At 41.8% G+C, this 15,942-nt stretch overlaps 1 protein-coding gene across 1 annotated transcript; it reads right to left on the minus strand.

The window, feature by feature from the left end:
- Positions 1-1,743: 1,743 nt before the first annotated feature.
- On the minus strand, positions 1,744-14,852 carry LOC129112853 (cAMP-regulated D2 protein). The gene is made up of 8 exons (XM_054625091.1): positions 14,370-14,852; positions 12,732-12,933; positions 12,068-12,201; positions 10,704-10,831; positions 10,376-10,494; positions 9,255-9,395; positions 8,315-8,487; positions 1,744-2,196 (listed from the first exon to the last, which is right to left on the minus strand). Exons 1-8 carry the CDS (start codon positions 14,850-14,852, stop codon positions 1,744-1,746), a joined length of 1,833 nt encoding a protein of 610 aa, XP_054481066.1.
- Positions 14,853-15,942: the final 1,090 nt, after the last annotated feature.

Here is a 15,942-nt window from a genome sequence, read left to right on the forward strand (position 1 = left end):
TTTCTTGGGTTCTGTTCGCCAGCGGATATCCGGGCCAAGACTTCCTTTTCCGTGTGCTGCTCATTGGATAACAACTGGATAACAACAATACGGTCGCAAACAACGTTTATTATTATTACACAGACTGTTTACTTGCATTGAGGCGAAGCCTGCTCCAACACGATTGGTCAATACTACTCTGACATCAAACCGAAACCAAAATCTCGTTTCTATTGTCTACACATTTGGCATATGAATGCAGAATATCTTTATAGAGATTAGTTTCACACGGAACATCAGTCTCTTGGGTGAAAGTCCTGTGTTTGTTGTTAATTGCTACAGCCACTAGAGCCTCGGTGTCGTCTTCTGTTTGGACCTACTAAGCAGCCCCTTCTAACCCATTCAATTGGCTGATAACATTAAAAACACAAGAAATTAGCTGAAAGTTGCTGAAACACTCTTTAGAACTGAGGAAAACTGCAGAGTTGGTTAATAATTCTCTGTGAGTTTGTCACCACGAGCAATATCTTTTTCATTATCCATAGTCATTTTTCCCATTGTTGATACAAAGTAAAGATCAGTGCAGCTTTAAGGATTGATTTTTATTTGAGAAACACATTGGCCAGAGTGATTAACAGACAGTCTCATCTATACCCTATCCATACCAACACTAAGTAAGAGTGGTGCAATATGATGGGCATAAACACCAAAAAGTTGTCCTTGAAGACTAAATCATTGTACCCCATAAATCTAAATTTCTATAAAAGTACCATAAACATGAGTAAAAAATGGGTTTTAATCAAACCCATCTTATACTGTACCTTCAGACACAAATGAACCAGAATAGTACATTTGATATATGACATGAGCTCTGGGATTCAGAGCCAAAAACAGAACTTTTTTTATATCAATTGAAGCATTCGGTTTTTTTAACAGACAATTAGAAGACTGGAACCTGCCAAACAGGATGTTAACACAAAGTACAGCTGAAAATTGAACTCCTTAAATAACAAACATCCATCAGCTTTTTCAACACCCTTTGATTTGTGAGGTGCTGTTGGAAACCGGAAACGTGGGCTTTCAGTTACACTTCATTTTGGTCAACTCATTTTTGATCAGCTTTTTATGCCAGCAATATATTGTCTCATAGAATTCATCTTGGGAGGCTTTGAGAGTGGATCCTCTCTAAAGTTGTGTTAAGGGTAGCATGAGGATATTTATCTCAAAACTGAGACTCCAGTTTTGTCTATACTTTTCCTCTCGACCAATTTCCATTTTTTATGTCTCTGTAGTTTCATGATGTAGTGTCAAATAGCTTCAGGGTAAGAGTACATTTCCTGCTCAGGCCAAAATATTTGTTAATTTGTGCAAACTTATCTTCACCTTGCGCAAACTTTATGCATCTTTTATCATGTTAAGTGGACCTGGTGATGTTTTGGCCAGAGTTGCAAAACCTATAGGTGTCCAATAGACAACAGAAAGCTGATTATTATAGCATTTTGGAAAACTGAAGTGAGCACTGCTAGCTTTGCTGGAGAGAGAGAAAAAAATAGTTTTTTCTTCCTGAAAACTGGAGATTTATTTAAATAATTGCTAGTTATTTGTAAATACTGATAAATCTATATTTTTATGATGAATGCCTCAACTCCATGCAGCAAGATTAAGTGACAGAATAGACATTCTGAGGAACAAAGAGCACAGCATGTATTGATGCTACTTCAATGCAAAGTAACCCAACACGTCCCTGCCCAGCCTGTCCCCTCTCTAATAGATGCCCAGATGGTCCCAGAAGTCACAAATATGGTCCCTGGTTCCCACTTGTGCATGTGAACGCACCGTCAGGTTCATGACCAGCCAGCTGCTGGTGTCGGAATAGCACGGCCAAACGGGCAGACGCTGCTGGCGGCAGAAAGTCGTCTGTTGGGCCCGCGAAGAAGGGTCACCAGTGTGTGCGAAGGCGCCCCAGTAGCACAGCATCCGATTGGACAGCAGCTTCTCTGGCACTGACAGGGTGAAGTTGGCCACAGAGGCAGAGCCAAAGAGAAAGGGCAGCTCGGCGCCGTGGCAGGCGTGCTGGTAGCAGAAAGTCAGACCTGACCACACGCGATAGTCTGATGCCACGTGGTCAAACACGTACATCCACACCTCGCTGCCCGCCGCTGTGCCGGCACGGGCCGACCTCCTGGATGGACACAGGAAGATGTAGTCGGTGACAATCTGAGGAAAGGGAAGAAAGAGAGACATCTGGTCAGATTTCAGATGTTTTAAAATGAAGTGAATGATCTTCAGCCATGCTAATGGCTTGGCTCTATGGATGGTATATTTAGCCGGTCAGTTGACCGGTCAACAGTTTAGTCCAGACTAAATTTTGTATGCTGACATAAAATTGTGTACAGGCCTTCATGGTCCTCAGAGGATGAATCCCAATGACTTTGATGATCCTTTGACTTATCCTCTAGTGTCACCATAGGGTTGACAGTTTTAATTTTTAAAGAAATATAATGAGAGCTTTTGCATGCTGCCATAACATTTTGTACAGAAATTCATGTTCCTCAGAGGATGACTTAAAATCACTTTGGTGATGCCCTGACTTTTCATCTAGCGCCCTCATCAAAGTCCAGTACTTGACATTTCCATCAGCCTTGGCCTTACTTTGTGTTTTGTGCTACTTACTCTATCTTAGCATACTAACATGATAAACTACAATGGGGACAATGGTAAACATCATCGATGTGTCAGACCAAAGGCTAACTAAAGCCTCTTATGCCTGTATCTTTTTATTTATTTTTATCTATGCGCTTCATAGACAGTCTACACACATCTGTCACAGCACACCAACAGCAATAATGGATTTACGTTGGATGTTCTTTACCTTTCGCTGCTCCTCTTAAAAATACACCTCTCCTTCCCTGACGTCACATACACCTTTCCCTTTTCCAGTCTTGGAAGAAAAAAACAACAACACAAAAACCCACCCACTCACAACCACACTGACTCATTTCTTTGTGCCACTCAAGAAAGGATTTTACTGTTTTTGTCACTCTCATTATGGGATTTATGGCGATTCTATTTCTTATCATCTTTTATTCCTTTGTTCTTTTATGAATATTTTTTTTCCTTCATAATTACCTCTGTTGAAGGAACTTACATATTCCCACTTGTTTTTAATTAGCTTATAAACGTAACAACTGAGAAGTAGTGAACCAACTGACTGAGGATCAGTGGATTACATTTTGGGGCTGAACCACACCAAGGAGTTTCACCCATAGCTGTTATAATATTAAATGTGCTGGTCACCAAGGTGACAACTAAATAGCCCTGCATTAAGCAAATACATTTTTTGGGGACCATGAAACCTTGAAGATAAAACATGAACCAGTTGAAAAATGGCTCAGCTTCCTTGAGGGTTTATGCTTTTCAGCGTATCTTACGGTTTCTGCTGTTTTTTTCTAGAAAAGGAAATGAATAACACTAATTAGCACGACACCTACAAAGAGACGGGCTGTGAGCGGAGCAGCAGAAACCATTGTTCCCCCTCAGCTGAAAGGACGCAAAAAGATTATGGAGGTAGAACGTCTTCTTCTGCCTGTTACCTGGAAACCAGTGTGTCTTTTTCAGCAGCACGCAACCTGCACCCACACAGCCCCACATCTGACATCTACAAACAAACACACAGATTCAATTCTTCTGTTTCTCAAACACACAAGTCCGTTTCAAATACACACACACACAAATGTATTACTCACTACCACACAGAACACGTACTGTACTCGAACACTGATAGTCATGGCTCACGCTCACACACACACACACACATTGAAGTGGGTACAAGTACAGGTAGAAATTAACTAATGTAATGATTTCCAGTTTAGTGTTCTGTAAATAAACTTTTCTTCTGCTCTCTCTCCCTCATCACCATCTCCTCCCCTTTACTTTCCCATCTTAGTTTGTCGCTACACCTTATTTTTCTCCATCGCCACCTACTTTCCCATGCCTCCTCTCTCTTTGACATTACTCAACATGGTAAAGTCAAGTCTGAAAAAAAAAGTGTCAAATGTTAAATCTGTTGCAAAGTCCGTATTTCTGCTTAGTTTAGCATATGTATCACTAAGCGCTTGATTTATGGGGCATGTGCAAATACATTTTATTGTGTTCTACCACTGAAACATTGTCATGCAGTTTTAACATTACAAGAAATCCCATTAATGTTTGCAGTCCTTAAAGAGTAACTGCACACTTTAACGTATTTTTGAGCTACAAACTAAATGAAAGACCGTACTTTGGAATTTATGTCCATGCATTCCATGGTTCACTGACATCAAAACAGTGATAGAAAGCCATAATTGATAGGAAAATAGGATCGAAATGAATCCCTGTTAATAATAATGTGATCCCCTGTGTCTTTGTAATTTCTCCCTGGTGTAATGTGGCACCAGGTTTCTCCACCAAACACATGTATATGTCCGGCCCTTATTAAATTCTACCCAATCACTTATAGCACTTGGATCTGAACAGTCAATATGTTTTGGTTGCATTCTCCATCTTTGGTGGTTTATGTCCTTACATAGCTTGATCGGCTATTGAACTCCGCCGTACTTCCTTTGCCAAACACACACTCTTCCGTACGTCATCATCATACATATAAGTCACCAATTATTTTCCCCAAAAACCTGCAGCAGCTTGCATTACCTCTATCCACTAATCCATGTGTTGTTTTCTGTGAGATACATGAACCAGTTTGGACACAATCAGCCTCAACCAGAAACTCTTCAGCAGCTCATATCAATGATAGAAGCCTGGCAGGGATCGATCTTCTATTACTCAATGAATCTCATATTGAGGGCAGCTTTTCACATGCAGCTGACAAGCTTGTCAATGACTGAGTTGAAATTCCCTTGACAACAAAAGAAAGTTGTTGAGTGTAGTTTTTGCTTTAGCAGAAGTGTTTCTTACCCTTTTAAAGAGAGAGGACCTCTTCATACTCATAAGGTATGAGTGGTGTGTTCAACTGGGAATAAGGTGATGGTGTTTAGTTATGTTGTTCAGAGCAACAGGGTTTGTGCCCACCACCAAACTATAAAGGCGTAGCTGTGAGCTCTCCACATCAGCCTCCTCTGTGACAGACTGGTTGAAATGTGTGGTGACCCCCCAGTCCTCTGGAGAAGCGCCCTTTATGGAGAGATGCATGAGGTGTGTGTGTGTGCGTGTGAGAGCCTATGGTTGTGAGTCTACCGTCCACCTACCGCACGGTGAACTGTGACTGAATATTAAACATGTCCAGGAGTGTCACCTCCTGACCCCCTGTAGCTCCCAGAGGCCCCCATCTTGCTGGAGGCTTTCTTCTCCTTCTGTGTCATCGTGAGTCATTCCACCTCTCTCTGTATTATTAATTATTATCAACACTGATGAAATCTCAAAAGACCCCTTGTTCATATGAAAATATTGAAAAGTAGTGCCTTAATTAAATATGAAAACGTTACCAATATTGTTTATAATTACAGTTGATTGGCAGTTTTTTTCAGTACACCTGGCCAGAACAAATGCAGTCTTAAGCCCTTTTAGGACAAGACTAGTTTTTACCAGGGGGCCTCTCTTCAGTTGTAATAATTGTAATAATTACCTTCTATGTTTCACCAAACACAGAGGTCATATGAAAATATAAGTCCTGTGCAAATCTGCAAATCAACATGTTGGCTTTGAGGTTGGTCTTTTTGACAGCAATTTGGGTGCAAATTCAGGAGGCTCATCTCGCCACACAGCATGGAGACCGATTGGCATGGGACTAGTACAACCAGGGGACCTCGTGTGATTTAGAAATTACCCCACCATGTCTGTGGTTCGTGCGGCACAGGGGATAAGCAAGTCTGTAATTTACACTAATTTACTGATATTATCCTCTGGATATGATGTCAGCTGCTGCAAAGAGCTTGCTCTTTCTGTGATTGGGTCTCCATGCTGTGTGGTTAGATGAGCCTTATGAATTTTTACCCAAATTCCTGTCAAAGCTTTTATTTATAATTGCCAATGCACCCGCCATAATTCTGGACCGGAAAAGAGAGAGAAAAAGGTGAGGGGAAAACAAAAAAATGACCCCAAATCACATAGATGTTGATTTGCAGGGGATGTTATCATGTGAACTCTGTGGTAGGTAATTTCCAGTGGAATTTTATAGACATGGCACATTTGCACCGGATTAGGATCACAGACGACCTCCACAAATATTACAAATTACTAGAGGTCCACAGGTAATACTTATGCCTGTATTATGACTTCATCTGTGATTCCTCCGCTGACCCCTCCTGTCACGGTAGATATTCATGAGCAATGCGTCGCCTCTTAGTGAGAGCGGTCAGGCTGCATCTCACACAGACAGAGTCCCTGACTCCAGTTGGTTTCACATGCTTCACTCATACAAATTACGGAAGAGAAATGAAAGACGGTGGTGTGAGTCAGACTTTGAGAAAAAACTGGAGCTGTAGCTCCCTCTGTAGGCAAATGACAGGAGCTGTGTTTGAGCAGCCAAAGAGCAACATTGACTGCTGTACGATGTGACGATGCTGAACTTTTACTAAAGATAACAGACTAAGCTGAGTCTTTGAGAATTACCCTAATCTTAAGGAAATGTGACTTTATTATGTCAGAAACGAATCCAGGCAGCAAAATAGAATAATTGTTTTCTTAGGTGTAGAGCGCACAGAAGACAGCTGGGTCCCCATTACACACTGAGCTCCTGCTGGGTGGGACATCGATCCATGCATGGCCGCCCGCCTCGCCAAGCCACCAAATGGGTGGTTGCTGATGCTTGTGTGTGTTTGGGTGTGTGTGGGAGACTGTCAGAGTGTTCACTCTTCAGTCTGTGAGCATTTCACACTGTAAATGTCGCCCTTTTTTGCCTTTTTCCACATAAGCTACTTCCCTATTTCCAACACAGACAAAGCATTTCTTATAGAAAGTTTCTGACAAATTAGATGTTACTGTCTAAATGTAAGCCAGCTGTAGATTGGTTGACAGTTTCCTGACACTGCCACCGTAGAGCTAACGATGAAGAGACACAGCCACTTCAGATGGCTTCACAGCCACTCAGTCTGATCAAATGCAGCCTCCTATGTGTGAGCTGAAGATTTCTTAATGAACTTAACACGTTGTCTCTAAGTTTGAATAAGAATTGTCAGTAGCAGAGAAAGAACTGACTTTTATGTGATGTAATCAGCCCGTAGTCTCCTGAAAACCCTCTCTCAAGATGGCAGACATATTTAGAGACTATATTTAGTGTCTCGTTTTCGAGACAGCTACTGCTGTCCGCCCCACAATACATCTCTTCTATGCATTACCAGTCATCTGTTTGCAGGTCGGTTATGAAAACTTGATCCGCTGCTGCAGAAATGTCCCTGAGCATCGTGTTGGAATAATCAGAAAAATGTATTCCCGATTGTACCTCATGGCTCAATGGATCTGTTTCCTTTGCTCTTTGTTGCCAAGCAAATACTGGATACAAGTTCTTTAAACTTCTTTAAACAGTCGGTCCACACTTGTTAATTTAGCGTTGCTGGATAAGTGTACGCATTTGCAGCAACAAAGCAGGCAGCTTTTGCCGTACCACGGATTAACAGCAAGTGGGAAAAGTCCTGGATTCATGAGCGCTTGCTATCAATTTTACACATCACTATTTTTCAATCTCCTCTTTCCATCATTCTTCCTCATGTCTGCTTTTATCTATGCCGAAACAAACCAGCTGCACTTTTTCACAGCAATGTTTGTGCTTTAAATAAATAAGTCGGACAAAACACTCTTCTTTACAAATGAAACATAGATGATTTTGACATGGTGGCTACATGTTTTAACCATATGAAGAAAATTACGATTGTTTCCCAACACGACTAAGAATCTACAACCAGACTCTGCGACATTTGAGCCCCCCCGATACTCTGGAGAAGTGCCCTTTTACAAAGCGACGCAGGAGGTGTGTGTGTGGAAGGCCAACCTGCAGTTGTCCTTTCTGCACGGTGAACTGTGACTGATTACTAAACATGTCCAGGAGGGTGACCTCCTGACCCCCTGTAGCTCCCAGAGGCCACCGCCTTGCACTTTGCATTGGAAAAAAGCCTGAGAGAAAAATGATGGAGCTTTTCTTCTCCTTCTATGTCATCGTGAGCCATTCCACCTCTTTTTTGCATCTTAACACTTAGGAAAACTAATCAAAAACCCTGGTGTAAGAGGGGTACCTAGAGCGCCATGGTTTGAGGACTCGGGCCACTGACCCAGCGGCCAGTTTGGAGTGAGAATGTGTTGGGACTAAATATCAGCCACAGTGCTGAAATGAAGAGACTCCTCTTACCTGAGCTAGCATATCCCTGCGGTCAGCGTCCCGGTACAGAGGCAGGTACTTGTGCAGGATCCGCAGTGCGTGTTGTTTAAAGATGGCTGTGATGTACACAGTGCTCTCCAATACAGAGACCGGCTTGTTAAAGACACCGTATGCAAAGATCACCCCCTCCTCTGAGGTCGTACCTGTAGGACAGAACAGAGCCTCAGTCAATTCTAACAGGTAGACCTCCATCTTGCCTGTGGTACCTTGTTCTTCATTTATAACCTCTCTGTTGGGTAATAATCACTCTTAAACATGTTTACTTCCTGTTATGACTGCGGGCAGTTTCACAGCAGCAAGGAAAAAAACAAAATTATGAAAATTGTGTCAATGTCCAAATATTTATGGACCTGACTGTATATCGTTCATGGCCCACTCGAAATATTAGGTAGTTATGTGTAAATTGTTAAATCAGTAAAGTTAAAACTGGCAGAAATTGGCAAATATTTGTTTCTGTTCATGGCCTAAGCAGCCACAAAAAAGCTTATGGTGCAAATGTAAATGTAACGTTTCTGAAATGTTTTAGCACTCACTCTCTATCTTCTGTCTTTTCAGTTCCGCCATGGTTACCTTATCAACTGAGGTAAACTTTTTCATCGACAAGTAATCAATGCAGGTCGAGTAGTTGTTCAAAATGGCAGTTACAAAATGTTCACACAGTGTAAGTTATTAGAAATATGCTCAAGCTGTATTCTTGATTATGAGAAAGAAAAAAATGAAATGCCTCACATCCCTCTTGTTACTGTACACCACTCACTTAGTCCTGAGGATAAAGACACACTAAATTGTGTTTCACTGGGACTCTGACAAAATGTACTCTGTAACATTCCAGCCGCTGCATTTGAGGCAGCTGGTAAGGTGCCATTTTTCTCATACTGTATGTTTATCTCTGTGTGTGTGAGTCTTTTACCCAGCAGCACTCGCTTCTCCTTCTGCCAGTGGCCCTTCTGGAAGGCAGTGACAGCTTGCTCTTTTATTAACTCCCCATCGATAAACGGGCCCCATGTCTCAAAAACCTCCAGGAACCTGAACGGGTTCACCACCTTTGAACCTGAGATCAAGAACACATCGGTTAGATCCAAAATACAGTACAGTCTGCCCTGAGGTTTATCATTTAGAGACAAAGGATGGGGCTTAACATCACCATGATAAACACTGTAGTAATGAACCTGAGACTTTCCTTTAGCAATCAAGATTCACATGCATGCAACTTCGTCCCTTCTTCAAAAGCTGGATTCTGCAGAACACAATGTGTTACGTTCTGTAACAAATGCACACTCAATTATGCAGGAAAACACACTTGTTGCTCTTAATTGCCAAGATATTGTTAGGCAATCTACATACTTTTATCCTTTCATACCAGCGACTATAGCACTAGATCTACAAATGGGGTTCTTTAAAATGTCCCCATGGTGTGCTCAGAGCTTGGTAAAGCTGCTTTCTCTTCCTATGCATCAAATACAAACTGCACAGAGGAAAACATGTTTCATTTTTACCTTGACTCAGGTGAAATGTGTTATGGGTATCGTTGGTATGGACTGTATTGTGTTGCCTTTGTTGTATCTTATGGGTTCTTACATGAAACTATCGCCTTGTATCTTGTATCTCAACGGGTTTTTCCTGGCGCAATAAAGGATGAATGGAAATAAAATAAATAAAATGAAACGTCTTTTGTTCCAGATATCTGGGCCTAAAAGTGAATTCAGAGAGGCAGAAAACAGCAGCTGATGACCTAATCACACAGTCAGTGATGCTGATCAATAACCCTGTCAGCCCTGCAGACATATTACAGTCATTCAGTGCTTTGAGGCGGTAAAGTCCCTCTAATTGCCCCTTCAGAGGCCCACTATTCCTCCGTTTTTATGATTCTGTTTTCCAATATGCCACCGCTCAGGATAAAAATAATGTTTTTTCATCATCTATTGCAGATACACTACACTATATCCTGCCGTCTTATGTAACTGCGTGGGCATCCCAAGAGCGCTGCTCTAAATTTGGTGAGCGTAGGCCTGGTGTTTGCGGCCCCCCTACTTGTTTTCATCTGGGCGGCCAGGACATCCTGTGGAGTGAGAGACAGCAGGCAGATGATGTCGCTCACGGAGCAGTTGGTCTGCTTGGCAAAGTCTTTCCCCAGCTTCAGGGCGTCGTGTCTGGGAGAGAGACGCAAACAATGACAGATCAGCTGGAAGTTGTCTGGGAGCATGCTGGGAACATCTGCAGGGTTAAAGTACAGCTACAGCTCAGGAAAACACAAATCACCCTGATGGTTTCTCAGAAAAAAAAAGTCCACCGTGTTTTTGTCATTTCAGCCAGGCACGCATCAGTAACCAGTATCAGCCCTCAGCCGATGGTTCCTCACCTGGTCTTCAGAGGGATGGAGAAGGGCAGACTCTGCAGGACGGCCTGTTTGAACAGATGCCTGCTGCTCTGGATCATCAGGTGAAGACTCACTGACTGAGCACCTGCACTCTCCCCAAAGATTGTCACCTGGCGAACACGGAGAAGAAGCGGATTTGTATGTTCACGACAAGGGGTAACTCAGACGGTTAATAGGTAACTTCTGGGTTTTTTTCAACCCTATTTCCGGATGTGTCTATGTGACTAATGGGGACAACAACTTTTAAAGATGGTCCAGTATTGAGGGAGAATGCTGCTAAACAAGCTGAAAAGGTGTTTGCGCAGCGTTTTACGTCTACTAAAAGTGCTTGTTTTTTCGATTGAGAGGCTCAAATTGTTATTTTGAGTGTATGACAACATTTTGGAAAAGAGCCCAACAGAGAAAATAAAAACCTTTTTTTTTTTTTGCATTTTACTTAATCCGGCCCCTATTGTTATTGTGTCTTAACAAGTCCCACTCAAAGAGAAGTCTCGTTTAGAAATCTGAATGTCAGGGAGCAACAGGTCCCTCTCTTCACAGCATTCTTCCTCTGTGGGCCTCTTGTGGTTAGCAGGTTCACCTTTGTCTACCTGTTGCCCCTTTCTAGTTCTCTCTCTCTCTCTCTCTCTCTCTCTCTCATCTCTCATCCTCTTCAGTTTGTAGGAGCTCTTCATCCATATATACGCTGGCTCAATATAAACACAAGAAGCCATCAAATTCAAAGTCCTCCCCAGAGTGTCGAAATCATCAAAATATTCAGCCAGGACATTGGAAATCTCTAATTTAACATGTACATGTACATTTTCTATACTGCAATGTCCATTCGCAGAGCAAGTTAATAATAACAATCTATTACTTTGCAGCCTGTTTGGCGTCTGCCTGCTGCAGCCTTCTCGCTCAATACTGGACCAGTTTCACATTTTTTGTTGTTTGTTAGTTAAAGCATGGGGAAAAAAGGGTACAGGTTTTGAAAAATAAAATGAAATAAGTTAACCTTAAATAACCAGAAATCCAATAATGTAAGTTGATATTTGACGCCACCTTATTTCTTAAGATTTTTGAGATTATAAATAAGAATAAAAAGAAAGACAGATCATGTTTTTCTTCCTTTAAGGTTTACCATCAGAATTCAGAATGACTTCTGTGAGACTTCTCAATTCATCCTCCACCCTCTACATATGATACAGTTTTTATCTTGTTTTTTTGTGTGTTTTTCTTGTGTAGCAAAATGGGAATACAGCCTGTATTTCGTTGTGCAACCCTGTTGTAAAATAACAATAAAATAACCTTGTAACCTTGGAGGTGTGTGTGTGAGTGTGTGTGTGTGTGTGTGGTAGCTTGCTTGCCTTGCTGGGATCACCTCCAAACACTGCAATGTTCCGCTGGACCCAAAGAAGAGCCGCCTGCTGATCCAAGATCCCATAATTCCCTGCAGCTGACGAGTGGGGGTCTTTGCCCGACACGAGGAACCCAAAAGCACCTTTAAATCAAGCACAAATTCACATGATCAGACATAACTGAATCCAGCAAGACATTAATTTCCTCTGGGCTGCGAATTACCGTACACATATCTCTGCTCCTGTTTTCAGTCTTGCAGCAGGGCAGAGTAATCGGCAATAGGTTCGCTCATTTAATATGATGACACGCACATATTAGTCAGACTCAAACTGTCTCATGCACAGAGACACACACACACACATGCACTCCACATTAAACAATCCACTATTTTAACTAATGTCTACCACAAGATGATTGTTTCCTTTACCAGGCCAACTACAGTGCTTCCTTTATATCTGCACATACAGTACAACTTAGAAAAGTAAACAATGCTGGTAAATACACAGATGTCATTGTAATTGTTTATGTTTACATATATTCATGTACTTATTAGTATGCTAGAGTAATGCCATTGTAAAGTGAATATGTGACAATGCTTTCCCCTATGCAAACACGCATGTTGTTACAGTGGCATAGGTCCAATAAAAGTGAAATGCCACCAAGCTTTCATACCCAGACGGTACTCCAGGCTCACAACGACGGTGTGGGTGGAGTTACTGATGTAGCGTCCATCGTACAGAGGCTTGGAAGCAGAGCCAGCGATGAAATCCCCACCATGGATCCACACCATGACGGGCAGTGGGCTTCCCATTGGGGAGCTCAAGTTCACATCCAGAGGGACGAAGATGTTGAGGTGGAGACAGTCCTCACTGACCTTTTTGGGACATCAGAGGAATTATTCATTCAGTTTTTCCACATTTGGTTTAGTACTAGCCGTAGCTTGCTATTCTGTGAGGCTACAAATATTCCTTGGTTCCGATGACAATTTTCAAATGAATAAAGATAAAGAATAGTAGTGATACAACGAAATTCCGTTTGGCAGCTCTCAGCTAGCCAGCAGCAGTGTACAATAGTAATAATAATAATAACAACAATGTACAAGATAAAAATATACAAAAGGAATAAAAAAACGTTACTGTGTACAAGCATTTAAAATTTGTGCAAACTGTGCAGTGTAAACATTTGTTCAGTGTAAACATTTGTTGGTAGTGCAAACAGAGTATGAAGTGAAGTGTTTGGTGGGGGGTGGTGCTAGCTGTTTAGGACTGAGTTGCAGCTACAGGGGTGTGTGTGTGTGTGTGTGTGTGTATGGGGGGGGTGGAGGCCACAGCTCTGGGGAAGAAGCTGTTCCTCAGTCTGTTTGCACGGGTTTTTAATGATTCTTTAAACGATTTCCAGAGCATTAATATAGCAGCAAACAACTATATGCTGTGTTAACATAGCTGGCATGGCCGTGCATGCCTTTGAGTGCATGTTAGTCAGTTACTTAATAAGTGAAACCAGAGCCTAATCGATGGCATGTAACTACTGGTCATAGTGGTGTTGCAGCCATTTTGTGACTGGTTTGTTGACACTTTTGTAGTTATTTTTACAAAGCGGGAGACATTTTAGCTGCCAACAATTCCCAATACCTTCGACATGAAATTAAAACTAGCAGACTGATATTTTTCAAAACACGTGCTCATAATTACAGTCTGAATGCAGCTTTAATGGGATTTTGTCGCAGTGGTGAACTGCACTTACCATTAAAGAAATTTTCAGGTGGGAAGTACATTTTGCAGTTGAAAAAAGCCTGAGACATTATAGTTAGTACTTTCAGATTACATTTAAATTCAACAACATTTAGGCTAACAAGAAACACATAAAATATTCAATATTTCCTTCACAATAGACCTGTAATCCTCAAATTCTAATAATTATGATTTTAGACTTTCTTGGTGTATTCGCGGAACTTTATGGCCTCAGTTGTTCTAAAATCCTGGATACGGCCCTGCAGGGAGAAATTTGTGTGCATGTTGGTGGGTGCCATCTTGGAGTCCAGAATATAGTACTTATAATACATCCATGTTTTAGCTGGCGCTCTCGGAAATATTGTTGGCTCTTTAGCTCTGTCTAACATCAACTTTAATTTTGTGGACACAATATTTTTGATTTATCTCCAAAACTTGAATCTGTTTTCAGAGCATTATGGAACTTTTCTGTCCCCATACTACAACTGTCACCTTTACCACAAATGCAAACATATCATTATCCTAAAGTAAAATATTACCACAACATGCAAATTAGTAAGAAGTTGCGTTTGTTCCTTACTATCCGAGGACACTCGGTGATGGGTCCGCTGCAGGCCTGCATGCATGACGCCCTGGGGAAGGAGGCATCATAAACCCCTGGCCGAGGACTCACAGGTCTGGGGGGCTTCCATCGGTAAGCCCCAACAGGGGGGTCAGCATATGGTATCCCATAGAATATATGGGCCCTGTCCACCGTAATCCCCTTGATCTGGCCGTCTTTGGTCACCACCACCGGTCCAGGGGCCCCGTTTGTTTCCTGATTGACTGGCTTGACCTTGCTCTGCTCCGTGATTAAGTGGGCCGTAGAGTGTCCCAGCCCCTTGAGGGAGTTTATATCGAAGTCTTTGTTGACGATGAACGGCTCGTCTCTCTCCAGCAGCCCGGGGTAGATACTTCTCAGGAAGCTGACAAGGTCGATGTCATCATCATTTTTCCTCGCCTCTCCGGAGGCCAGCGCCAAACTCAGCGTGCACAGCAGCAGCAAACAGTGCCAGCTCTCCATATTGCTTTGGAACACTCTTATACTCTTATACCCCAAACCCTGCTGTTCAGATCATGATTTGACTTGAATAACGGTCCAGCAGAGGTAAAAAAAAAAACAGTTGTAGCCCCCCAAAAGCCTGCAGCCTGAAACTCTCCACAGACTGCATACTTGTGACTCCAATTTAGCTGCAGTTGCTTGTTAAGATTTATCAGACAAAAGCTGCTCTGTGTGATTGCTGAGTGGCGTCCAGTAGACAGGGACGCTGTGATGCGGGACCACTAATAGAGGACAAGTCGTCTTCCCTTTACTTAATGTAATCACAGAGTCACAAGCAGAAGGTGATTGGGGACAACCCAGCAGACCTCATGAAGGAATAAGTACATCAAATAGTTTTTAAATCATTTATATATTCAGGTTTATCAGATTCTGATTTTCAATCAAAGCAAATACATGTATTTGTGAACTTGTTGATTGCAAATTTCTATAAGGTGCACAACTCCACCTACAGGCCTTCTGGGCTAAAACATGCAGTGGGGATTCCCATGGGGTCCCAAAAAAATGTTGAGGAATTATGATAAGGTGCACAATAATGCCACAAAATACTGTTTTTTCTCTCGCTTTTGTCTTTGTTTTATTGCTGTTTTTCTTATGAAATACTGAATACATTTTACCTTTTGAGGCTGTAAAAACTTTCAATTAAATCAAGCAACCAGCTCACTCATGTCCACACTAAAACCATACCAGTTGATTACAACCACATGTTGCTTAATTTTAAGGGGCCACAAGCTGAAAAGGTTCAGAACACTGACTTGCAGTCTCCTCATAATGCAGGATGGGCATCCATTTATAAGCCATACTTACCCTTCTTTTATCACATGTAATTTTCATTAGATAGGCCTTTAAGGACTGTTTGTTTCTTCATCGGGGGAGATTTAACAACTTGTGGAGGAGTTTATATTTTACAATTACAAGGCAAGGCAAGTTTATTTATATAGAAAGCTGCCGCCACAAGATATAAAATATTAAAAGCCAAGTGAAAAGGAAACATTATAAGAAGACATAAACATACAATTAAAATCAGTCATTAAGCCAAAATAAAATATGACAG

This window comes from Anoplopoma fimbria, chromosome 23 (genome assembly GCF_027596085.1).
Source record: "Anoplopoma fimbria isolate UVic2021 breed Golden Eagle Sablefish chromosome 23, Afim_UVic_2022, whole genome shotgun sequence".
NCBI lineage: Eukaryota > Metazoa > Chordata > Actinopteri > Perciformes > Anoplopomatidae > Anoplopoma > Anoplopoma fimbria.